Source organism: Archocentrus centrarchus, chromosome 12 (assembly GCF_007364275.1).
Source record: "Archocentrus centrarchus isolate MPI-CPG fArcCen1 chromosome 12, fArcCen1, whole genome shotgun sequence".
NCBI classification, from domain to species: domain Eukaryota; kingdom Metazoa; phylum Chordata; class Actinopteri; order Cichliformes; family Cichlidae; genus Archocentrus; species Archocentrus centrarchus.
The window spans coordinates 3,823,327-3,851,318 of NC_044357.1; the positions used below are offsets into that span (position 1 = coordinate 3,823,327).

The window sequence follows — 27,992 nt, forward strand, 5'->3', positions numbered from 1 at the left end:
AAAATGGTACCGTGCATGTCAGGATAGCATGAGAAGGATAATACTCTGGATGCTGTTGGATGTTAAAATGAAACTCATTCACTTTGAATACTTTGAACAGATCTGGATGTCGGCCTTTTAGGTGCTTTGCTAAATTGGAGGCATTTCCTTCCTTGATCTGAAAAGCACAATAGCATCGTTTGCATATTAACTTTTGCAAATCAGTTCTCTTGACTTGGTCATCTACTTCAAACACTTCCATGCTCGTCTCATCAGTGAGTTGGTGCAGAGTTATTGCAGCAGCTGCACTATTGGCCACATGTAGTTTTTGCTGTGCTTGTGTCCATTCTTATTCTTCAGCATGTAAGGACAGATGAGAATGCCCTTCATTTCCACAAGAATTCCAGCCTTGGTACATACACTACCGATGGTACTTAACACATATACATTGTACAAAAAAGGACTGTGCATATATATAATGACACCTATTTAAAAATTTTTGCACTCACAATTTTCATATGTGTATAGATTTAGATGTGTATATAGTCAAAATATCTCTTTAGTCTTTATACTTTTATGCCTTTAGTGTATGTTATTGTGTTTTAGGTTTACTCGTTTAAATGAAACGGTTGCAGCTGTAACAATAGTAATTTCCCTTTGGGATCAATAAAGTATTCTGATTCTGATTCTGAAAACAAGAACCATAGCTTTTTAAGAACCTTGGTATCAAAAAGTATCAAAAGGTATCATAAGTATCAGTTCTGGTGACATTCCTAATAGATAATTTCTGTTACAACAGTCACTGTAAATCATTATATATGGATGCAAAATGACTTCTTAAAGTTAGTGTTTGAGTTGCAGGGTGTTTTCTTTATGCTGCGTACTGAACAGTTGGGGGTGTAGACACATACTGTTACAGCTCTAGTGTAGCCTTTAACAAAAAGCACAAATGTGTTAGGCCTATGTCATATAATTTATAGCTGTCACTAGGAAACTTAAAATGGTAACAATTTGGAAAATAAGTTGCCATTTCGAGCTAAATTTCTTGACCACAACCAAATTCCAGATTTGAGACATTTGCTGCTTTCCTTCATTTTCGGTGGAAGTAAACTAAATATATTTGTGTTCTGGACTGTTGGCCTATTAAAACAAGCAATTTAAAAATAAATAAATTTATGGGTGTGAGAAATCATTACAGATTTTTTTTCTCTTTTTAATAAACTGTCTATAACATTGTGTAGACCAGCTAATTAAAATATTGCCATAGCTGTAAGCTAGGACTCAAACATTTCAGTGAACACTGACAACAGCTTCAACTCCAACGACTGACTTAATGAAGCGTGGTTGAGCGTCTGTTAAACCAAATGTAACAGAATCTACAGTCAACAGATCCTCTTTAATATCCTGTTGCATGGCACAGCAGCTGATGTTGACAGACCAAATGGCAGGTTTAGTACCTTTGAGGTCAAAGTGCAAAAGGCTGTGATTTTGTGTTGATGATGAGAAATAGGATCAAACACAATGGTCAAGAAATCCAGTGAATCCATGTTGATCTGCATACAAATAATTGACTTTCAGTCGCTTAATTGAACTCAGCAAAAGACTTCCAGCTATTAAGGTCAGTCTATAAATAGGTTAAACCGATATCTCAACTAGAATGACTCCTGCTGAAAACAAGCCTAGATATGACAGTCTAAAGAGGTGCAATCCATCACTCCTGTTGGCATGGAAAAAGAAAAACACAAATGCCCCCAATAACAAAAAGAGAATGTGAACAATGCTAATTAAAAGGCATCAGCCAGCATGTTAATGACATAAAATTTTCAGTAGATGGCTCTCTGTCACAAGAAAACCTCAGAGTTCAGAGCTCTGTACAACACTGAGGAACCAGTTTGAATTCAGTGCACTTTTTTCTACACTGATTACAAGATGTAGCTTTAGCATCTGGCAATCTCTTTTAAAACTCCTTTTCCTAGCATATTCCTTACTCAGGTCCTATGTGTCATATTAACATGTGACCCAGTCACAGTCAGATTATAGCTCCAATACTAAAGAGAAATTCTATTCTCTTATTTTAAAAGATGACAAATTAGTACAAACATGTTTTGGCTTTGTAAATAAATTTCAGCTTTGATACATCTGAAGCCACCATATCAACTTTGTCAAATCCAAACAGCATTACTATGGTTACCAAGGTCACTAGAGGTTGCAGCTCTCTAAATATACACCAGTGCAGTTGGTGATCTCACAGCAGCATGTTAGTAATGGGTCACCTCCATTATTGTACCTGCCCTCTCTGGTGAGGTGACAGTGAGAGCAACAACGTGTTATGGATAATTCTCTGGCCACCAGAAAATAAATCAAACTAAAGCGGAATCGATGTCGAGGAAGTCTTTTATGCCTTCGCACGGCTTAAAGCTCCATCTCATGCAGCGTCTTCAATAAGCTTCTGAACTGAAATCTGAGCAGCCAGCCTGAGGAGGCCAGCTTCATTCAGTGTGGATCTCTGCTCTTTTCTGATGACAAGACAGACCACTATAAGAATAGAGGTCAATTATGTATTTCCCCATGCAAATTGATATTCACAATACTTTCCAAAATGTCAGTGAGCTCCATTCAAACAAAGTAAATCATACTTTCCAAGAGCTGCCATATACGCAGACATGTCAAGATGAGTCCTCACGCAGCGCAAGTTTAATATGGTTAATTTATATGCCAAGTGCCTTTCTTCTCCTGCTTATGAAGTGATTTTTATTTTTTACAGAAAAGTGATTTTAAACACAATTTTAGATGACCAACTCTCAAACAGTTTCTCCCTTATTCATCCATTTGCGAGACTATGGTGATAAAATGTGAGTAAGCACCTAGAATATGTAAAACAGAACCTTTGCAGCTCGCGTTGACCTAAACTGGTTATGCAACATAGCTATTTTCAGTAAATAAAGCAAAATGCAGTGAGCCCAAATGAGGCTAATACTTTATTAACTAGCACACAATAGCTGGTAACAACAACCCTCTGCATAGTAAAATGTGCTTAACTGACAACTTTGACTGAAATATTCCATTATATCCGTTTTGATCACATGCAAACCTTTTAGAGTTTCTAATTTTTCCACACCCTTCTTGTCATTTTGCACAACTGCTGCATGTTGAGAAGACATCTGTGAGAGCCACACATATTCTAAGACATTTCAGTGTTTTATCCTAAAGTTACTCACAATACCATTTTGCTATTTCATGTAGTATTGTGGGTAGAGAAGAATAATTAAAATACATTTTTAGATGAGTCTGAAGCATAAAATGTAGAAAATATAAGACTGAAGCTGAAAGCCTTCCAAATGCAATGAATACTGTAAAGAATACTCACGCCCCATTTGCATTTACACTGAAGTTTGTTTTTTTAATTTAAAATTTCAGGGCTTCCACTCATTTAACCTTGAACATGTGCAACATGATTATTTTATACTATGTATTAAATAAATGTAATGTGTAGTGCGTGATACAAAAAAAAATGTATTAATACTGCAAAATTCACAGGACTTTATGCAGCCCTGAAAAAACATTGTTCACATGACTGCAGTCTTTCATAAAATATCTCCTTTGATTTGAACAAGTACATTAAAAATAGGAGGGTTTGTTTCCACTTAGAGTTTCTTGTTGCCCATTAGGATGGAATAAAATGCCTATTTTTATTGATAGACAATTACATGATGCAACTCCCAGCATCTCTCCACCAAGGTATCAGTCAGAATACTTGGAAATGTGTTTGAGTGTAAAAGCCCAACTTAGTAAGCCACTCAGTTTAAATGGTAGGTATTTACTTTGTGTCTCTGTAACATTTATGCTGGTACTTACAAACTGCCTCTTCTGGGAAGACTCAGCTCCTTCTGTAAATGAAAACAAAAGAGTTTTAAGTACCAAAATTAAAACAATGTGCTATGTTGCATCTTAGTCTTTGGCATTCTTTTTGCATTTGAAACATGCATTATGAAGTTATTACTAACACAGAAGAAAGTCAACATTAAAAGGTTACTTTGTGTTATTTATGCAGAGTTGCTACTTAGACAAAAGCTGCTGTAGCAGATTTCATGACGTAGATGTGCATAGATTTTTTTTTTTTTTTTAAATCTGTGGTCAGCACAGTGGTGTGGAGGTAACTGATTACTCTAAATTGCCTATAGGCATGAATCTGAGTGAATGGTTGTCTGTCTCTCTGTGTTAGCCCTGCAACAGGCTGGCGACCTGTCCAGAGAGTACCCCACCTCGCGCCCTGAGATAGCATTGGATGGAGCATTGCTTTACAAAGATGAAATTCAATATAATATTAACGTTTAAAAACAAAAAAGAGGTGATAATTAAGGTAGCAACTGCAGTTCCATCATAAACTTTAATCTCTTCTGCCTTTCAGCTGCTGCAGCGCGTTAACGCCTTCCAAAAACAGCCAACATATGTTTGGAGATCACAGAGCTGGTATCAAGCTGTTATATCCATTCCCAGAGAACTGGAAGAATCTGCATCTGGATTTCAAACAGCTCACTTAAATCATGTAACAGCTGTAATAAAATTAATCTGCATGCTTCAAATGATTTCAATGAAATTTCTGTTACTTGCAGATTGTTTACATAAGGTATAAAAATCAATTTCACAGCCTCCTTATGGTGTAAATGCAACTTGATGTCTGGTCCACTTCTTCTACAGATCTTTGTTTAAATGCTGTACTAAAAAAAAAAAAAAAAAAAAAAAATGGGGGGGGGGGGGGGGGGGGGGGGGGGCTAAAAACCAGCTGTAGAAAGTAAAGTTACACAGCAGGAATTTACTGCATGTACTGCAACAGCCCAGCAAACAGCAATGCCCTCATTGATTTCTTGGGGGTGGGTTTTTTTTTTTTTTTTTTTTAAACAAGCTTGTTACTTGAAAAAAATCTTTAAAAAAATAAATACTGCATGTAAAAATTTACAGAGCTGCAAATTTCTTGCAGTCATTAAACAGCGTGCTAAACATGTTGATCAATCTTGAAAACTACTTATGGTGGTTTTTTTGTTTTTTTTAAATATCAGCAGCTGAGTCCAGTCTCCAAAATACAGAAGTCAAACTGTATTGTGACATCAAAGAAATGGTAAAAAGTTACTGAAGAGCCAAAAATATAAAAGACTTCCGAGATTTCAGGACTGAAAGCCTCGCTGGTTTTCTTCCTGAAGGTAAACACAATGGCATAGCTGAAGGAATGGATAAAAATCTACACTAAGTTTAGAGGAAAGTGAGCTCTAATGTGTTTTCGATTCATTCTTGCTACTTTTCCACCGCCAATGTGCCGGTTCTCGTGCCAGTGCTGGTTTCAATGAACCAGCGAAACCCTTAAGAACGGGCCTGCGTTTCCACCGTGCTTTGTGAACTGATCCTTTACGTACGAGTGTGCGCGGGTCCTCGTCTGGACTGAAGCCGAAGAGCACAAATGTTGGAGAACACGCTCCCCTTTCTTGTGCTGCAAACACATTTTACAGTCCAAGCAAAACTACTGCAGCATCTGTGTGCAGTACAGAGATAAACACATACAGCGATTATGAGCAAGATGACAAGTACGCACTTTTTGTCCATTTATCTGTGATATGAACTGATACAAAGCAGCAAGTTCAGCCTTAGGCTCCAACCTAATTCACAGTCGTGAAAATAGCATCACTTTTCTCATGGATTACACACCATGCAGTGAAATAGCGGTAGAAAACTTTACATTGAGATGGCAGAATCACGCCAATCTGCCGCTTTCGTCACGCATTCTTGGTTTGAGACCAGCTTATCCTTTACGTATGAGTGTGGGGCCCCGAGTTGAACCCGTTTTTCGTCCGAACACCGAGTGCGTTCGCGGTGGAAAAACCTCTGAATGGTTCAAATGCTGGCACCTCATCAGTGGAAAAGCGGCCTCAGAAGATCAGTTGATGACCCCCTGGCAACCTCTGGTCACTAGGGGGGGGCGGGGGTATTCTCCAACCAGTTGGCAAATGGTTTCTAAAGGCTGGTGGCAGTCACAAGGTGAAAACAGTCAAAGAAGGTGCTATACCAAAATCCTCTTTGTGACTGCTTTGCTCGCAGCTTTCATGGAAAACACCGACTTGTTTGCAAACAATTTGCCTTTATTCCCTGAGCAATAATGAAACAAACTGAGAACATTCTGCTTCAAAGTAAAAGTTTAATCATTTGCAATGTAAAACTGTAAAACACACATTTTAACGTAGAAGGCAAATTGTCTCGGTGTCTTTTCACAGTATCACTACTGCTTGGCATGTAGTTGGTGTGTGTTTGTGGACAAGTTGAGGTCTGCCATGCAAACTATGGGCAACCACGAAAGTTTGCTAGCAATCAAAGCATTCACAAGGTGGTTTAAAATGCAGCACCATATAACTCTTTGTGACCAATTTCACACTAGCAACTGCTAGCAACCTCCAGTGACCATTTGCCAACCAGTTAAGATGTGTGTATTCAACCATACTAACAGGGGTCCCATAAGACATTTGGATTATTTACAATTGCTAGATTTAGCAATCTTTGCCAGGTGTTTTATGCGGTTTCAATCATTTTTTCCATGGAAGGATACCTAAGTGAACATCATTGTCAAAATTTGGTTATTTCTTCCGGATTGACTGCTGTCAATTTTAACTTTGTTATGACTGACTGAGAATGATGTGTTGAACTTGTCCACATCTGGAGTTATATCTAAATTTGTTTATATCTAAGAGCACAACCAGCTCCAAGGATTTCCCTAATTTCAGAAAGATCCATCTACTGATAGGACCTACTCCATAAGTCCTAGCCTGATCCTTGCTTCTCCAGCACAAGCTTCAAGAAGCTGTCTTGGCTGCAATAAAGTCCAAGTGCTGCCAGATAGGTAATTTCCCCTGTCTCTCCAATGACAAGCTGATGTGCGTTTCTCCCAAAGGATAATTGATGGGCAACTGGATATAACTTAAGCAGGGAATAGAAACAAAGCCAAGCTGTCAGTCTTGAGCTTTGAAGGAAGCATTTTTAATAAGATGTAGTACTGCACTTGGAGATATGTGTGTTACAGATTTGGACTACTGAGGCAGCTCCACTGGAGTGGATGGTCCCCAAAATCCGGGAATTTCACCAGAAAGTAGAAGCCATAGTGTTATAATATTTTATTTCTAAAGCATTCAAATGCCATTCAGTCACAGTAAAGAAAAGTTTGCTAGAGTATATTTTTCTGCACCAAAATGTTGGCATTCTTCATTTGGAGCTGCAAATCAACTGAATCCACCACAGCAACTGCTGACAGCATGGCAAGACAAAAAAAGCTACAATTCAAAATAAAAAAATTATTAGGCCTGACACCACCTGCTGCCATCTCGATTTCTTGACAAGTGACACGCAAACACCACCTTCAGTGCATTAATCCATAATGCATTCAACACCTACAAATGTTCAGCTCCTTTAAAGAAATTAATTGGTATGTTTCAGGAAAGCACTCCAAAGAATTTCTCTCTAAAAGTTGCCAGGAACAAATAAATAAAATTCATCAAACCACAAATGAAGCCACTGCTGCTGCTATAGCATCTGTTGTACCAGCACCACATGAACAGCCATGCAAGTCAAGGACTAACATGAGACACAGTGACAGACAATCCCAGTGTACAGATCATTATATCCCCCTTAGACTTAACAGGACAGTTTGTTTACACATTCCTGCAAAGAACTCAGGTGTTTTATCGTCATTCTGTGTGCTGTTTCAGCTCTGATTACTTCAAATCCTTCAGTGTAGATTTGTCCTTTCGATGCTTAAAACAAGATAAATAACCAGGGTCTGGATGTGTTTCGTTTTGGGGCTACAAATCCCAAAGATTTGATCATCAGATGTTTTATTGTCTAATAATAACAGCCTGATAAGAGCAGGTCCTTTGTCTCAAACAGTGTAGGACAATGAGTTGATATGTATTGGCTGCTACAGTCAGCAGAAAAGATGCTAAGCCCCACTCTCCCCTTGCTATCAATTAGGGCTTAATGTCTGGTTTCCCCTGGTGCCTTCTGAAGACCAAGGGCAGAGTGTTTCCTTGAGAGACATGACCGGAGCTAACACAACACTAATTACCAAGCATTGAATGACTTACAGTGATGGAAAAGCTACCAATCACAGAACACCAAATCACAGTGTGAAGTCTGTAAAATAAATGTATGTGTGTGAAATCAAATCATGCCTCAGGAACATATTCACATAAAGTAAAATAAATGTCTCATCTCTTCATGCTTTTGATGTTTGAGACTTTTGACACCTTTCTGAGTAAGCAAAGCTTGTGCAGAGAAAGGGGTCCATTACTGACAGCAAATACTTTTAGATAACACTGACTATAATTTTAGTCAAACAGTAGTGAGACTAGTTCTACCTCTAATGTTTGGCTTTTGTCAGAATCATATTTTCCTTGTATAAATAAAGCAGTGCTGATCTAACAGACTGAGAATTGACATGACCATTTTTATTCCACAAAACAGCATCGTTGAAAAGCTCATGAAATTCTTGAACTTGCAGAAACTAACTGAAAAAAGAAGTTACAAATCCTGTCCAAATTTTTTATACCATTTTCATTTTACATTTTCCAGTAACAACACTGTCTCAGTGTGCCAGGAAGATTGTGTCAGTTAACAATCGTGTTTAATGAAATAGCTCTTTAATAAAATAGGCAAAGGCTTGTAATAGCTCGTGATCTAAAAGCATTAAACACACTGGAACAATGGTGATGTATAGCCATGCATTGCTTCAAATGGCAATGGATCACTGATGTTAACTGATGTGACAGAAGACTGAAGAAACAGATGAATAATAAAGTGAACAGAGCTGTACTTTCTGCCCAGATTCAGGCAAATGCAGAAGAGGAAAAAAAATATTCTGTGAAATCAATCTGTGGGTTTTTGAATGTAAATGTGGAAAGTTCTGCAATGGCCAAGTGGACTACCCAAGCCTTGTACCATGAATTGAGTTCAACATACTCAGGGGATCCCATAAACTCCAGCTTCCTATAACCTGAAGCCTGGATGAATATTCCTTGACGATCTACAAGCGATTGCTGAAGGTTGCTGGCAGATACAGTAGTATGCGATTGACTGCTAAGGCCTGGGTTCTAGAGACCAGACAGTGACCCCTGGTAATCACTGGTCACTAGGATTAGGGGGAAGGGGATGTATTCCCTAACTAGTTGACAAGTGGTTACAGTAGGTTGCTTACTATCACTAGGTGAAATTGGTCAAAAAAAAAAATATATATATACACTGTATACACCTGCCAACTATTTGCTAAGCAGTTGTGAAACTCAGGTGTGCAATGTCGACCGGAAACATTTTAAAGGTGACCGCAGCAATCTACTAGTGAGCAAAGCAATCACAAGGAGGGTTTTGGTGCAGAACCCTATTTACCACTGTTCCAACTGTTGTTAATTGGTGCCGTAAAATGAAATTGGATTGAATAAGTGCCAGTAATTCAGGCAATTGATTAATAGCATGGCAAAGCTCAGCAGCACAGTCAGACTCTGGTTTTCTTTGATAGTCATAAATCACTGCTGTATAACAGATAAGTGCCATCTCTTCTTTCCTTTCTTTATTACCTTCTCCATAACAAACCAGTGTATGAAGCATGCTTTACTCCTTTTTGTTATTTGGTGCCACCAGTGAGCAGGTTTCACTGGTTGTTACCATGGAAACTGGCTTTTAGTTAGCCTCGAGATACGCTAGCTAACTTTTTAGGCTTAAGATAAGTAAGCCTTCGTGTAAAGCTGTACAACTTACTATAAGTTCATTTAAAAAAAAAAAAAAAAAAAATTGAAGACAAGCCAGTCTAAAATTCCCAAGTCAAGAATTTATGGCTTATATATTTACGGTTACATCAACTTCAGGTGTGTTGACGAACATCATAGAAACATTTTTCTTTTCTTGCTTCTTCGTAGTGCCAACAGACGTCACCTCTTAGGACATTTTATCCTTACAGAAACTGTATACTGACTGGATGTGGTCAGAGTGTCATTGGATCCTGAATTGCATGTCATTGTCAAAGTCTCAGACTTTTAGAAACACCATCACTACCCAGATCAGGTAGAATAAAGAGACAATCAGCGACTGCCAGAAGACGTTTGAGCATACCTTTAATATAAATTTCACAATATTTAACAAATCATAGTTTTTAATGATTCATCTAATCTCTCCAATTCCACCACCACATTCACCCCTTACATTTAATAACCTTAGTTTTTTATAACTAATTTATGAGTGTAATTTCTAAAGTTCCTTTTCAGCTACATTATTTAAACAGATTATTGTTGGTTCAGCACATTCAGAGAGTTTTCTAACCAAATTTAAACAAAACACAAACTTCACATTGACCTTTTATTTAAATCCCATAGTTGTAGTTCAAACTTAAATGACAATATCTGTAGCATTGGGACATGAGTTTCAAGTGCACAAATGACAAAACTAGATATGAAAAGCTCTTATTTAAAACTAATATTTAAGGTCTAATTTAAGAACACAGCAGATCTGACATGTTCGTAAAATCAGATTGATGCTCATTATCACTACACGCATTGCCATTACATTTCATGATCCTTGCATAGCTGTCAAATAGCCAATAAGAACAGTGTAACGCCATGAAAAAGTGTCAGTCTAAGAAATCAGCAATGAAAGTGAATCTTGTCCATATCATCATCTGTTTATCCAGTAACATCTTTGGCACTGAAAGATTTGTAACACGATGAACCTGAGGTGTGTTTTGTTCCACAGAGTAAACGTCAATGAATGCCTTCTAGCAGCAACACTTCATGTCTAAGACACCACATCAAAGCGTTGGTGTTGCTCTTGTAAAAAGGCCTGTGTGTAATGCTTCATTAATAATTCCCCTTGATTTATTTTGGATTTTCCTACATTTCAAGATCAAAAGTGCACTTATTTTAACTGTAGTTTTCTGCTGACTAGCAAGGAAATGCCCATTCTTTTATCAAGTCAAAATGTCATCAAATCAACACCTTGAGTGGTATCAGAGTAAACTAAGCTTAGTCTCCTGAATACATATCCCATCTGGATGTTACTATAGCATGTCATAATGATCACTCGGGATTCCTGCCCCAATCTATGCTACTTTATATCAAATATCAATACTGATTGAGTCGTGGGAATCCTTAGCAAATTGCAGCTGCAGGCTATGTGTCATTTTGATAGTGAGGAAAACACTGAACATATAGACTGAAGAGTCAGTAATCCCAACACCACTCTGCCACCTGCAGCCATAGATAGATAAGCAGCTGAGAAAAAGGATGGCTGCATGGATGTCATTTGCAAAGTCTAACACAGATAAACAAGATAACATACACAGACAAAGACATCCCATTCAGCCCCATGCAAAGCCAATATCAAGAAGTTTCCACTGGTGGTTACATTAGAGCTGCAAAAAATATCTATCTAGTGCTTAGAAAAAGCAACTATTTTGAAATGGAATTCATAATATTATTTGTTTCCTTCAGAACAAAGGCAACTATTTGCTGGTGGCAGACTCATGATTTTTAGTTTATCTTCCACGTACTAAAAGAAATCAGTTTCAGAGAGCTGGTCAAACAAAACCAAGCAGATTTCAGCTCCTGGAAGTTTTTTTTCCTCCCCCTTTTCTACATTTTTTTGTAGACTGAGAAATTAAGAGGTAGGTTAAGTGATCACAAAAGTAATTATTAGTTGCAACCCGAGTACATATGAGCGCACCCTTAAGCACTGAACAAAACTGATAAAGGCTCACAGAAACACAGGGGGAAAAATACTTTGATAATTATTGGGAAATAGGGGTCTGGATCCACTGCCATTATGGGTTCAATGGAACTGTTGATGGGCACGCCACACGGGCTTTATAAAATCATATTAAGCATGCGCGTGTGTATGTGTGTGTGTGTGTGTGTGTGTGTGTGTGTGTGTGTATGGGGGGGGGGGGGTTCAAATGTGTTTTGAGGTTCATAGTGGTGTACGTTTTAAATCAAACATAAACCACAGTCATTTTGTTGCTCTTAAAATAATTCTCTTTAAAAAGAAAAATGAGCATAGGCTCATTTTGCACAGTTCAGTTCAGTTATTTTATTGATAGAATAAATGAAATGGCGGACTGGGCATTAGAACAGCAAAAAGATCTTAAAGGTTTTACTCAAAACTGAATTTTAACTTGTGTATCTATGCAAAACTCTGCTTCAAAGTTAGAAACGTCAAATGAATAGAGCTCCTAATGTGGTATAGGGAGGATAGACCAGATCTTAAAGTGCATTCACTGCCCTTAAAGTGCAAACAAGAGGTTAGATTAAACAACAACAATGACATTAAACAATAGAACTAAGGTTTGATCACAAAAAAATGAAATCTGAGCAGCTGGCTTTCATTAACCATGACGCTTACATCAGTAAACCCACGCCTACTGTCTGAAGTAATATTTTCTTCCATTATGCCTAGCTCACACTGAAAGATATCAATTACTGCACCAGGAGGAGGAGATTCAACAGTGAAGTGCATACACTGTTAGAATGCTTCGCTGATTAAATCGTCTGGCATCCTCACAGTTTTGCTCGTAGCAGGATGTTAAATGTCATAAATGCTTAATTCACTGCCTCATCCAGTGCTGCAAGAATGAAACAAGTCATTACAAGATTGGCACCCAGCTTAATGTTCTTTTAATTTGATGACCTCCATTTTGTTTTTTTTTTTATATATGAGGAGTTCCTTTCAGTCTGATGACAATGGAACCTTAACACCAACTTAAAGTACAACTTAAAAATCTGAGGAATGTTTCCAGCACCGTGTTGAATCTGTCCCATTTAGAATTAAGGCAGTTCTGAAAGTAAAAGGGGGCCCAACCCAGTTTTAGCAAGATGCAACTAACAAAGTGAGTGCATATTACCACTGTGGCAGCACTAGACATTGGCATTTTTAACTTGATATGATTTTATATTTGACTCTAGCTACAAATCTGATAATCTGGTACAAAGAACACCACCGTGATGTCTAAAGAAATTAGTTTAACTTTTAACAATGGACACAGGCTGGACTTTAGTTTGGCCTTATAGTAAAATTTGTATTCATGGTTTATATACTGCTCAAATTTTTTGAGAAACTCTTCAAACATCAGATCTCAGTGGGGAAAAAAAAAAATCATGCTGGCTATCTATACTGATATGGGTGGGCATTATTTCCCAACACGTGGAAATAAAAATTACCTACAGAGGCTGAATTCAAATATACTCCTGAAAATCAAAGTGAAAAAAAAATGATGGGAGGCTAGTCCATTTGGCCAAAGTACAGAAAAGCTTCATCGCAGCAACTCAAAATGGTACTCAGTTTGTATGTGCTTCTATGTATGCCTGACAACATAGAGACGTGCTCCTAATGAGACAACAGATGGTGTCCTGGAGGATCTCCTCCCAGATCTTGACCAGGGCATCACTGAGCTGAGCACTGAGCCAAGCACCGAGGCCACTAGATGAGGTCAGATGACGTCCTCAGGCCACCTTCATGAAGTCTGTTTCTGATTGTTTGGTCAGAGACACTTACACCAGTGGCTGCTGGAGCTCATTTTGTAGGGCTCTGGCTGTGCTCATCCTTTTCCTCCTTGCACAACAGAGCAGACAGTGGTCCTGCTGATGAGTTAAGGACCTTCTACGGCCCTGTCCAGCTCTCCTAGAGTAACTGCCTGTCTCCTGGAATCTCCTCCATGCTCTTTGAGACTGTGATGGGAGACACAGCAAACCTTCTGGCAATAGCACATATTAATGTGCAACAACATGGGGACCTGCCAGTCTGCTGATACAGTTTATTTGAAATATAACAAAGCCTACAGTTGCTCGGTGATATAACACTTTTGTGTTTACAAATATGATTGCTGTTGTCATTGTTAATGCTTTTCAGTTCATTTAAAAAAAAAAAAAAGTGTACCTTTCATATTTGTAATTGGGATTTGCATATAGCTGATCGCTCCCCTCAGTTTTTAATGTAGATTGGTTTGTTGATGTTTGACAGGAGCAAACAAGTGATGGAAGTGATGTACAAACTCAGACAACAGACGGTACGAACAGCTGGAGATGAGAAAGCACTGCCAAGCAAAAACGATGAGACATGAGTTGTTTAAACAGTAGGTACTGTCAGGGCTTTGGAAAGATGCAAAAGTAGAGGCTGATGCCACAAGACGTTTAACAACAAGAGATGAAAAACCCAACACTTTAGACAAATTTTGCCTTTCAAAACATAATCTCTAAGCTTGTAAGATATAAAACTTAGTTTACCATGAACAATTTCTCCTTGATAAATTATTGTACAGTATTTCTCCTAAGTAGCAATTTAGAGTCATACTCCCTCAAATGTCATATCTCAGTAATGATGTTTCCATTTGTGGTTATTCTTCCTTAAGGGGAAAAAAAAAAAAAAAATACACATCTTTTAATGTGACCCTTTCATTGTGCAAATCAAGTACCGCTGGAGTTCATAGAAACTCAATGTCTAGCACAAGGACATTTCAGCAGAGAAGCTGTTTGCCTCTTCTAGCAAAACAATGCTGCCCCAATCCCCCCCCCCCCCCAGATAAGAGTTTTCTTTGGTGCTTCACTAAAGTAGTTTTTGCTGTTGTGAAATTAGCATTATGTTAAATTTAAATGGGTTAGCTTTAACAAAATGCACAAAATGTGAAAGCAAATGGACTTTCTGGTGCTGCACCATCATAATCTGTCGGCCAGGCTGCATCTCACCAGCTGGCTCACACCACTTCACACAAACGGCTCTTTGGAGGCACACAATGTCACTGTACTCGTTTCGATTGGTACCTTTTATTATGAGGTGGTGGTAGATGGATGTCAGAAGTACAGTAAAGCTCACAATGCAACACAGTAGCTTCTGACATGCTGCTCCTAATTAAGATGAAGGGCAAGTGCAGCTGCTGTAGGCATCATTAAAATCAAGAGAATTCCAACAAATTTTATGTAATGCAGAAACATGGCAGCTATATACACACACATGAAAACCAGGTACAGGTAAACTGCTGCATCAGCAGTATTCATTAATACTAAAGAGAACATGATTAATTTCCTCTTCACTTACCAATAATATACTGATAACACTGAAACATTCAAACTAAACTGAGCTCAACACACTTTGACTGAGCAGTTCATTTAGAGAACTCATTAATGCGTCTGATGCTGGGAGACAATCCTCCTGCGTATTGTTGGTTAGTCACGGTTGTTTTCAAAAAGCCTAAAAATAAATTCTGCTCACTGTCATATTCATTAGGCTTCAAGATGCAAACTAAGGTCTTCTTTTGTTTTAACTGATTGAAAACTAAATCAAAAATTGACAGTTTTTCACCAAAACATAACCAAATTCTATTGCTCAGTACTATATTTGTGTGTGTGTGTGTGTGTGGGGGGGGGGGGGGGGGGGGGGGGGGGGGGGGGTAGTGAAATGAATATGGACTGAACACTTTTTTCAATGTTTTGGATATTTCTGTTTTAATAGATGAAGAGTTTCACTGGACCTCATAACAGACTGGAACATAAATATTGTCCATATATAATATTTCATTTCAGGACTGTAGAAATATTCTAGTGTCCATTAAATAACATCCAGCAACCCATTAGCTGAGCTTAGCATCAAGTGTGAAAGGCCTGCTTCCAGCTAAGAGACAGAGTGCAGATAGATGTAATTTCAGTGTCTGGTCTTTATGTTAAGCTAAAAAAAAAAAAAAGAAATGGGATGAAATGGGGGGGGGGGGGGGGGGGGAACAAAAAAAAAAAACAAAAACTGTAGTTTCTCAAGTGGCTACTTGAGGTTTGCCGTTTTAATTATTATTTTTAAACTGGACTTGGCAACTTTAGAGCAAAAATAAACATACATAAGGTTGTGAATTATTCATTTATGAAGGACATGGCTTCCTGGAGTCACTGTCTGCTACACTTCCCCACAAATAATCTGAACCACTGAACTAGACCTCTCCAGCTGTAGCATTTAAATTGTATATTATGTGTATGCAGTTACCCAGTATCCCAGAGAAAATGGATACAGCTTGTTACGCAAGCTAGCTAAGACTTTGGGTTTGGAATACAGCCACTTATGTATGGAAATGTGTGTGACAAAAGCAGAGCATGAGAAAACAATCACAAGCAAATAATTTCATTTCACATGAGCAAGAATTCATTGCCACTCTCTCAACTGAATTCCTCGCACGTAAATTCAACAACCCACACTCGTAGAACTCGGCAGCCGGCGCACAAAGAGGCCATCATGCACACCAGTCTGCTTGGCGAGCGCTGCAGTGGATTCACACTCTCACAGGTAGCTCTGCTCTAACTTTTGACTGACAGGTTCAGTTTACTATGTTAAACCAAGCTACACTCTGGCAGCAACATAAGTGCTGTTTTATACTTTATATTTCTTTACAGTTCAGGAGGAAAAAATAAAAAATCTACTTTGCCAAATTAAATAACAGTTTGAGAGTTTTGTTTTTTTTTTTTGTTGTTGTTGCTGTGTAGCAGTGGAAATACTGACAACCATCACTGAGGTTGCGGCATCACTGTCTTCAACATTTGTTTTTGTGCTCCGCCCTCCCGACTGTCAAAGTCAAATTGAGTTGAGCGAGCAGAAATCAGCTTCGAGACCAGAAACGCCTGCAAGAGTGTGAATCTGCTGCAGCGCTCACCAGGCAGACACTCGTGCAGGATGGCCTCTTTGTGCGCTTGGCTGCTGAGTTCTACATGTGTGGGTTGTTGAATTTACATGCAAGGAATTTCCATGCGTGAATGGCAATGATTACCTGCACCTGTGAAGTGAATTTTTTTTTGCTTTTGCTTCTAATTATATTTTTTCTCCATACTCGTGTCAAATTTTAAAAAATAAATTAAAAAAAAAAAAATCAAGGCATCAAAATGCCAGTTCTTATGTCAATCTTTTACTTGAAGTCTATAAAATGAGCAGAAACAGAGCTTAAAACATTCAATTCCAAATGAAATATTTCAGGAAATTTAATTTTGACTAAGCACAAGTTGCTAAAAACAGAATCAGTAAGACACAAACACTTTATTTGATGACTACAACAGCAAAGCAGCAAGTTAAATGTAACACCGACATTTGTCCCAGAGCCCAAAGATACCCTCCTTACTGTAAACTGTCCTGTTTTCACACTCAATATAAACAAGGAATGATGTCATCCCTTCCGTGTCTGGGAATGAATGAGGAAACTGCGCTGCTGGAACGGCTATACTCATTTGCCTGACTAACTTCCGTGTTTCTTTTTGAATGTGAAAGTTAGAGCGCTACTGCAGCCAAACCCACAGGAGTGTCCGCTGCGCTTGGTGTAGCTGGTGCATGTGAGGGAACATAAAGAAGGCTTGTGTGGAAGAAGGCAGGGAGGGGGAGATGGTGGTGATTTGCAACAAAGGAACAGAGAGATTAGGGCAACTGAGCTCAAAATGACTATTTGGAAGCTTTTGAAAAATTACAGAAAGTGTTATTGGTTTCTCCAGAGAAACTCATTAAGACCATCAAAAAAAAAAAAATTCAGCGAGTTTAAATTAAATTTCAGCATTTCTGCTGTCTTAACTTTCAAAAAGATTCATAATCACAGAGCAACACATTTATACTCACAAAACTGTTGAAGTCAAACGTTACCAATTCTTTAAGACTTCCTCAAAAGCTAAATAAATGAAATATTAAAGGAGAACAAATATTCTCAGTACCTTTGTTTGTTATGCTACATTATGAAAGCAGTTTTATGGGTTAAATTCTGCAGCCATAAAACAGCCTCATTACAAAGGATTACATAGAGTTTGTGAACCAAGTTTGAAAATGTGGCTTCATTTTAAATGTTTCTTAATTACTCTGTACGTGGCTCCAGCTAGAGTATGCAAAATTATAAATCAAGTCCAGTTTAAGGCTTAATATGGCAGCTGCTGCAGTGTTTGTTGGGTTGGTGTGAGGAAATTAATAATGCTGGAAACATGTTGTAAAATACATACCCCCCGCCTTAACATTTTTATTTTTATCTTGTGGTATTGGCAGTTATGGCAACAGTAATTTAATGAAATTTATCATTTGTTTTGACTGTTGTCCTGAACTCCGCTCATACCTCAATCGTGACATCTGACAATAAGGAAAAAGCCTCACTGTCGGCTCAATAATCACAAAAAGTCAATAAAGCCCCTCTCACACCATACGGTAATCAATATTTCTCCAAGAATATGTAGCTCTCGTTCCCCCTGCCAACAGCTAACACAAATAAAATGTGAAAAATGAATTGATTTGCTGTTTGGAAAGTAACACAGTTTAGATACAAACACAGCCACGTGAACCATTATTTACAAATCTTTACAGAGAGAGAAAGACATGAGGATTACCAACTGCTATGGTGAATACTGTGTACACAGTCCTGCCAAGAGATTCTCTCACACAGACACGCACACATCAATATGCCAAGTGTTAAAGCAGAAAAGGTCTCAAAGTCCTAACTGTGCTCTGTTAAAAGCGCAATCAATGCAGAAGCCTCACAAACACCACACTGATACAGGGGGAAAAGTCCCAACAGGCACAGCCCCACACGCAGGCATAGCTCAATTTGCTTTCCTACCTGTAGCCCCCGTCTCCTCAGAATGCTGGGCTCGTCCATGGTACAGAGCCCCGACTTATCATGCCTCCCTACCGGTGCACAGCCATGCTGCACTGGCTCGCCTCCTGCACCCTCCCTCCCTCAGGCTAAATCTGATCTTAGCAGCTGCTAAACACTTCCATCAGAACTTATCTGATTGGAGGGGGGCAGTCACCTGACACCTCCTCTTGTTCCTCAGCTCTCCAACTTCAGGAGTAAAAGAGAGACAGAGCAGAGAAAGGAAAAGAGAGCGAGAGAGAGAGGACGAGAGCGCGAGAGAGAGAGAGAGAGAGAGAGAGAGAGAGAGAGAGCGAGAGAGAGAGAGAGAGAGAGAGAAGACAGGCAGTTCTAATTTAGCGTAGCGACTGGTGGGAGTGAATGGGAGGTATGGTGGGTGCCGGGGGCATGTGGGAGTCCCAAGACTCATTTCTCTGAGCAGCCATGCTTTTTGGGCACCCTAGATGACCATGAAAATGAGAGGATATCCTTCCCAGCATTGTTCTGCTCCAACCTCAACAATGAATCTGGCATCCTGGCTGCAGCAGGCAGGACTAACTAACCTCACTGGTCTTATTGCAGTCAGTGACTCCAAAAATACACACCTGAAGGTTAGGCCATTGACAAGACAAAAAAAAAAAAAAAAAGAAAACATGATAGTTGAGCATACAGCTGGTGTGAAAGTAAAAGAGAGGTAGAGAGAAAAGCAGTGCATCTGAAAAAAGGAAAACAACAACCAGTATTACTGTTAAAGTACACTGTTGTTACCCTTGACCTTTTAAACTAGCTGTGAAAATGTTACAAAATGTGAGCCAATTTACACGCATGCAACGCTTCCTTCATTCTAAACAACGCAACACTGAATCACCATCACGCTGGAATCAACCGGCACAACCTGTGACATATAGCCTGTGTCAATTTCCAACAATTTCATGCACTGGTACAGCTCCGCAGAAATTAGTTCTGAGGCAGTCGGTAAGTGATCACAGATCTTCACACTCACTAACTCCATGTCCCCACGCCATCCTGAATTATTAGCATTTGTAAAATAAGTTGTATCCATGTGCCATGCTGCCAATTCGATCTTGCAATTTTGCATTCTGTTTCAGTCTGTGTTTTTTTTTTTTTTTTGCCCCCCTCCTTTTTTTCACCCTCTCTCACTCATTTCCATTCACTGTGGTACTGCTCTGTGAATATTAAGTGGGCCCCTTCCATTCTCCTCATCTCCAGCCAAGCTCAAAAGATTCGTCTTAGAGACTATCGCCTGGAATAACAGCTACTACAACCGGTGGAGAAGGTGCAAGGGATTGTCAGACAGGTGACCACTCCATCAACTTTTTCTCATCCTGAAACCTGCATTACAGAAAGCTGATGAGCTGGTGCAGGGACTGGGGGCAGCAGTCATTTGTGTTATTGTGCTGATAAGGAAGAGAGTAAAAAGTCCAGGTCTGTGCTCGGGTAATTAGGCTGTTTTTGAATAAACCCCATAATACCTCAGAGGACAGGGGATTATAGTAGTCAACTTTTTCAGCTTGAACAATGGCCTTCAGATTACCTGAGGAAATTAAAGAATCCTGTTATGTCTCTAGCCACTGCTCAGTCTTTGGCTGCTTCAAGGAACAATTAAGAAAATTCCACATTAGACTCACGATGAAGATGAAGAGCAGCAGAAAGACAGAGGAGGGGTCATTCATCTTATTCAATACTCAAAGTCCCCATTTCTCTATTGTACACAGCCACTGTAACAAGCTCAACAGTAACCATCATAATGTTCAAGGAGGCTCTGTCCTCTTTAATTCATCTTCGCAAGTACATCTAAACTGCTTTCAGTGCTGCTACCATTTCTGGATCATACTAGGTGCTAACTTGTTGCTTATTATGTAGCACACAGGAATTTGGCATCCATTAATGTGCAGCTGAATAAGACAAAATCATGTTGTCTCTAAACACTGAACAGCAGCGCTTAGTTTTAAGATAACCAAAACTCACCCAACTCAAGTTTGGCCAGTCTCCCTTGTGAGGTCATCTCCTTGTGCACCTCTGCACCATTTCCTGCTCTTCTGCTATTTTTTAGTCCACCCTGTCCAAGCCCCACTCTGAACATTTGCTCATGTGCATTTGTGATTTCACCAAGGCTCTCAAATTTGTACAGAGAGCAAATGTCAATTCGTTTCAAACAGACCAGATTTTTAAGCCAAGTATTATCGCCGGTGATGAGAGCAGTTTCCCAGTTTTCAAGGGAAGAGTCCAAAGCTTAAGCCTGAAGGCAGCACATCAGGTCAGAAATGCATCCACGAACATGCTCATTGAACCCAGAATTCTACTGTAACGTCCTGAGATCTCTGAGGACATTCTGAGAAAACAACCTAAACTATGGTGCGTACCATTGTTTATTCCTCTTGCACATGATGAAATTCAAATAGAGGGGTTGCTGTTTTGACACAGTTGAGAAATCCAGCATCCATCTCAGAAATACAAGTGCAAGGAAACAGAACAGGCATTCCAGGAACCAATTTAAAAATAACAGCAGCACCGGAATTGCATAAGTGCACAAGACGAAGAATGTCCGATCTCCTCTTCTTCACAAACGAAATCTGGAGGTAATGTTTTTGATTTTCATGAGCTAGATCTGAGAACTTTGATTGTAACCTCCAATTCTGGAAAGGAAAAAACCAAATATATAGTGGATCAAGGTTCACACAGATTTAAAAAAAAAATATATATATATTATTTTCACTGAGAAATTCTGGAAACATCATGTTCCAATAAAAAAAGACTATTTGTTGGAAGTAAAATTCTAAAATAAATACAAATCCAAAAACTGTGGACAGCTTTTAGAAAATAAAATGAGACAAAGCAAAGCTGCTTTGAGGTGGTTTTTGGGGTTCTGAGGCAGATAGTTTGAGCCAGTGGCCTCAGAGCAGGGCCACAGAAAAGCCTCTGGGAAAAGTCCAGGGGTTGTCTGTGACTCATTTCCTCCTGGCAGGTGGACAGCTGAGGTTGTTTTCACTACCTTTGGAGAAAAAAGGAAGAGCTGGCACTGAACGCATGCAGAGAGTGCTGATTGAGTGACCCGCAGCCTCTGCTCTGCCTGGGCTTATCAGACCAAGAGGTAACCTGCAGATGTAAGGCAGGCAGACCAAGGACATGGCATGTGAAGAGAGCAGTAAGACTAGAAAGAGTCAGTTCCCTCGATACAAAGCAGTGACTAAAATATATCTGTACAAAAGCAAAGTAGTGAGAACATCACCCTTACTAAGGCCCAAAAGAGTCAATCTGCCAGTGAGCATTAAACCTTAACAAGAGCAAAGAAAGTGACCAAAAGGAACCAACTGCTGCAATGCATCACTCTCAGTTCCTCCCTCACTGCTTTTTTATTTTTTAAAAAAATAAATAATAATAATAATAATAATAATAATAATATTTGGAGTGCTCATGTAAATACATCCCTTCATAAGATGAAAATTATCTCACCTTGAGTCCCATCAGGAAATTCAAGAGGTCTTCTGTTTTTCTATAAAGAAATTTTTTTTCTATAAAAAAGGAAAAACTATTCTTATTAAATCTAAGAAAAGCCATGTTATGCATAACAGTCACATTTAAATGCCACAACAGAGAAACCTCCACCACAAACAGTAAAATGGATATCAAGAGTGACAGTTTCCTATATAACAGGGTTTTTACCCTTATGCCTGCTGCATGGTTTGTAATTTGAGGATGTGCGAGGTCAGCATCTTTCCAAAGCCTTGGAGGCTTGGTTTTAGGGTTAAAGTTTACCGTAATAAGGTTTACTGTAGATTATGGTCATAGAAAGGTTACAGAAAGGGTTGTGATTAGGCTTTTATCTGTGATGGTTAACGATTGGGCCAAGACCTAGAGAAGTCAGTGTCCTACAAAAAGTAGAAATATCTCCGCATCTGGTTTACAATAGGCAATAACATCTGTAATAGGTGTATTATTTATGGAACAAGTCTTCCTTGCCTGTCTTGACATAAACTGCAGTTTCCTCCATTGCAAAAACAAACTACTCCAACTACAATGATATCAGTAAAGGACATCACTGACTGACAATTAAGAGGGAAAACGTGAGTCCACAAAGGGACAACATTGGGATTATGACAGTCTTATCTCCATATCACACCAGAAGTGAAGTATTGATTTTCTGCCAAAGAGCATCACAGTCAAGAGAGATGGGCCATGCTACTCAAAGAGCCATGCACACCCCGGGGCACGATGGACAGAAAAAGCAAAGAAAAATAACAGCAATCCAGTGAGGTAAAGGGGTAAAAGATTGCTAAGAGAACTTTAAGCTATCTGTGCAAAGAAGGTGCCGACAAGTAGGAGAAAAAATGGTGAGAAACAAAAAGATACAGATAATACTCTTATCTTAAATTTAGGTTGACAACAGCCAGCCATCCAGGGGGTTCTGTAAAGCTATGCAAAAGCAAAACATTGCGCCTTTAGCTAATCTCTAATGTTGGCATGCCCACAAAAGAAACAGCGTGCTAATGTTTGGCAGGGACATTAAATACCATCTTAGTTCAGTATGTTTGTAGACCAGTATTTGCTCATAATGTACAACTTCAGATGAGGTCTTGTTCGTGTGTGGTTTTACTGCACTAAATACAAGTCAGTAAGTGACGGTAATTCATCAAGCAGGTATTTGACTCAAGCCACTAAACAGTATCAACACATTGGTGTTGGCAGAAAAGTCAGAAGATGACCAAAGACACTGGATTACCACCCAATGAATCCTCTGCACATACAAGATTTTAAGGCAATTATCAGAAGTAGATCCAGAAACTGATTCCAATGAGCTGTTCAACCTCAGGCATTTTAGAATTATGCCTTTACTGTAGTCTTGTACAGTTTTGACGCCATTTCAAGATGGAAACATATTTATACAAAAACCCTGCCAAAGTATGAAGTAAACCACCTACAGTTCAGAGGTGCTCATTTGAAACTGACAAAGTATCCAAATGTGGTGACAAGTCTCTTCAGACATAAATATATCTGCCAAATCTAACCAGGGTTGCAAGTGACAACAATGACATGCTATAACAGAGTTTTGTATGCTGGCAGCCCTCCATTCATTCGTTGTCATTGTGGCCAAGGACTGGAGGGCTTCCCAGTCATATAACCGTAATTATGATAAATGCCATTCTGCCTGCATGGCCTAAGTGACAGGCATCATGTTTTCAAGTCTAAGTAGACTGTTTGAGATTTTGCCTGAATACCAAAATGATCCCTCCAAAACAGACAAGTATTCAATTACAAAAAAAAGAGGCAAATTTCCAAAATGAAACCAAATTAAAGCTGTGAGAGGAAAACCAAGAAAGAAGGAGCACCGTTCCATCTACTAGAAGCTGAAACATTCATCTGCTTTGCTCTCAAGGTCAGCCAATTCAACATGTTTTCTATGCTCAATCCAAAGGCAGGCTAATAGAGTGGCTGTAGACAAACCCCTGAGGTGTCAGTGCAGCCGACTTGAAAAGATACTGTTAAGATGTAGCAACACATCAGCCATTCAGGTTGTGTCCACACAAGACAGTATCTGGGCAGCGGTCACCAGCATTTCATTTTCTCCTGGTGTTAACCAGAGTCACCAGAGTCATGCAAACAGTGTTAAGAATAAGAACCAGCAGAAGATAACACTGCAGGCCCAGTGTAAAGAAACAAAGAGAGCACCTGCATATACATTACACACATACATAAGAAGAGCAGTACAGAGGTACAAATTTAAGAAAAAAAAAAAAAGTCATAAAACAGCTATCAGATTTTACAGAGGTTTCAAAACATTTGTCTGAACCCACATTTTTCTAGGCTTACAATTTTTTTTTAATAAGTAAATATTACATTTCATATTTATTTCAGTTTTGGTCTAAATTGAGTAAAAAAAAATGTTAACTTTTGACTCAATCTGTGCTCAGAATAATACATTTTTATATCAAATAACAGGATAAATGGGATCGGATAAGTTTGGCACAGTAGATTAATGCAAATCTGCCTAGACAAAGATTTTAATCCAGCATAGTTCATTCATCATAGTTGATGGTCAAACTGTATTTTGCTAAAGACTTTCTGACATCTCTCCTGCTGACTGTCCTTAAGCAAGTATGTGATCTCACACTCACTGTGTACAAGGGGTGTGTTACAGTAACACCACAAAAGTCAGAGATGTCGGATGTTTTCAGGGAATTAAAGTGTACAGCTTCCACACATTGGCTCAATGACTTCTTCACAGGAGAACAATTAAGTTATAGCAAATCATGCATTCATTCAGAGTACAGGGCACAATAACCAAAGGGAATAATACGAGGATTTTACAAGCACAAGGACACATGTATTTAAGTTTCACATTCTGACAATGCACTAGCGCCCCCAAGTGTGCGAAAGCATGTCCGATATTTCATACCCATTTTGTACCAAAACAGAATGTGTTCGATTAAAACAGAAGAATATGCCTTATTTAAACTTACCTAATGGCATTACATATCTATATTTGACAATATGACAAAAACAGCCATCAGGATGACTGTAGCACCGTGGTATTAATGTAAACGCAGTCATCATGAGTCATCTGAAAAACAGACACCCTCAAGCTGGGGTTACAGGGCCTGTTTTCAGGGTCAGCCCACTCTAGGGTCTAAGTGTCAGCTAGCAAAACTGTGCTTTCATGGTTACTCTAGAAGCACACACATACGTTTGTGCATATAAACATAGACCTCACTTTTTCTTATTTTTATTGTTATTACATTAACCTTTTCTCTAGCCGATAGCCAGCGCACACAGGAATGACTCATAGGTTAACAGCATTGGATTAGCCTCTGCCTTTGATTACATCTTGCTCCTGAGATAATAAGATCAGGATACAGCATCAGAGTATCTATCAGTGTCATTGGAAAGAACCAAGCAGGACTGCAATGAAGGTCATGTCTGTCTTCATGATGCGATTTATCTCAAAGCACAGACGCACTTGGACCTCAATGTTCACCCCCCCCCCCCAAGTTTTGAAATGTTTAGACTTTAAATTATACAGCCATGTATGTTTCTGAATCTGGTAAAATAGCTTTGATTAATATGAACACTGATGTATCCACAGAAAGCGCAGAAATAGAAACCAGTTTAAAAACACAAACAGAAACGTGTACAGACCAAACAGTGCCATCAGGTGTCCTATTATCTGTCAGCAGTGACAGCACAGAGCCATTAAAACATGCAGGTCATTCACTAGACCACAGGTCAATGGCAATACACGAAACTAAAAATAAAACCGGTGAAAACACCGTTTACAGGCACAGACCACAGACTGTTAGTCACAGGAGGCAGTGTACTTACCTGAAAATGTATTTATAATGAACATACTCCTGCGAGTAAGCTATTATTTTGCTTGTTCGAATAAGTATTAACCACTTGCATAATATTTAAAAAAATTGCTAGCTTTATGCATCAAGAAAATAATGTTTGAACATTTTTTTTGACTACTTCATAACTTAGTCTTTTCAAAATGTTTAAAACATGCTTTAAATTTTCTGCCTCAATGAGGGTGAAGGATATCACAGCAGTCTCAAAATTAGGAATTACTCACCACGCTGGAGGTGAGGGACGGGTCTGACTTTCCAAGGTTCAGGGAACGCATTCGAACCAGGTTAGACATCTCAGATGACGACTGGCCAGCTGTCTGCTGCAGGTTAGCGGGTAGCAGGAGATACTTTCCTGCGGAGCAACAATAAGAGTTCAAATATAATGCAGACACACAAAAAGCAAAATGACGACAACTGGTTATGAAAAAAGCAGTTTGATTAGTTTGGATGTCTCAAATGACTTAATTTAAGACGTTATCTAAGATTAAGAAGGTTAAAAGATGAAAAATGTTTGAAGCGTATGCATTTTTTTCCATTTTTCCTCATGAATCATGTCACATCTCAGATTTACCCCTATATTTGAAACCACCACTCTGAAAGAGCTCAAGGAGGTGAAACAGTTAAAGAAGCTCCAACTAATCCAGCTTATTCACAAGCATTAAGCAGCTGATGCATCCGTTCATTTATCCATTTTCTTAACCACTCATACTGTGACCATCTTTCCTAGTCCCTCAAAGCAAAAGATTCAATCCATTGCTAGGTACTTTTCTAAATACCCTTATTTATTTCTGCATTTTAGAGCCCTCATAACCTTTAAGAATCATTTTTGGCTTTTTTTTTTTTTTTGCCTTTAGTGCACAGAATAGTATCGAGTAGACAGGAAAGCAGGGAGAGTGTCAGGCAGGAAGGATGAAAATTATTACAAGAACTACACAGGAAATAATCTGAAGCGGACCCATGCCTCTGAAGTAGCCTTCAGCATATGAGTCACCTACTCAACCAGGTGAGCTATAGCGTATGACTTCTTAACAGGACAAGCCACAAAAATCTGAAATAAAAATACATTTGCATCAACTCCAAGTGTCCAAGTGTGTGTTTGTTTTTTGTTTTTTAAATAATTCAAGAACAACTTTTTTCTTTACTCAACTTTGAGCATCAACATCATGGAATGCATTATAGTAGTATCCATTTTCTGTTAATTCACTAGAGAAAATGTTTTAAATGCAAAACCTGCACATGTTGAACATGCATCATTCCATGAGAAGCAGTGCCTGATACTCCACCTCCAACAGAGGGAGAAAACAGGGAGGCAAGTCAAATGCCATACCCGTGACAAGACAGACAAGAAAACCTTCAGCTGTTCCTGCAGCCAGGCAGGATGTCAAAGAGTTAAATTAAGCCAGAGGGGGGACGCTAATTAATCACAGGACTCATGCAAAAGAATATTCTTTGTAAAGCTGAATGTGGCAGCTAGATGGCACCAAATTCTGCTTTTACCTCTCACCCACTTATCTACCTCTATCATAAAAACTCAGCACACAAAGGCAGGACCAAAGATTAAGGCTAATTCAAAAGCTTAGCATTTGAATTTGCAGATTTTATTGTACAACTGGCTTTTCATGAAGTGAAAAAAAAAAAAAAAAAAACATTAGTAAACATGTCTTTCATCCATGTGTGTATTTTTGTATTTTTCATGTTCAGTCTACAGGCTGCGCTCAAAACAGAAGGGAGATAAGTCAACATCATTTGGCCTGCAGCAGGCATCCACATCAACTCACAGCAATGCTAACAACAAAATCTGAACTGTACAATGATGCCATTTAAGATATGTCTAGGTCTAGTATAAGTTTTCATTTTGTCGGTTTAAAAATATACACTGCCCCGAAGAAGTTTGGATTCACTTTACTGCTCCTGTTTTTTTGGAGAGAAGAACATATGCTGGGATTAGACAACACAATTGAGCGCAGGAGGAGCTGAAAATAGTCTCTGTAAAATATTAATGAGCTATGAGTCCATTA

At 38.9% G+C, this 27,992-nt stretch overlaps 1 protein-coding gene across 1 annotated transcript in view; it reads right to left on the minus strand.

The window, feature by feature from the left end:
- The window catches only part of mast4 (microtubule associated serine/threonine kinase family member 4), a 95,732-nt gene that overhangs the window by 47,174 nt on the left and 20,566 nt on the right, over positions 1-27,992 (minus strand). Inside the window, exons 3-4 of the mRNA XM_030742092.1 lie at positions 26,199-26,326; positions 3,835-3,866 (exon numbers count right to left, since the gene is read on the minus strand). Of these exons, the coding sequence (XP_030597952.1) occupies positions 3,835-3,866; positions 26,199-26,326 (160 nt within the window). The remainder of the gene's footprint in view (positions 1-3,834; positions 3,867-26,198; positions 26,327-27,992) is intronic.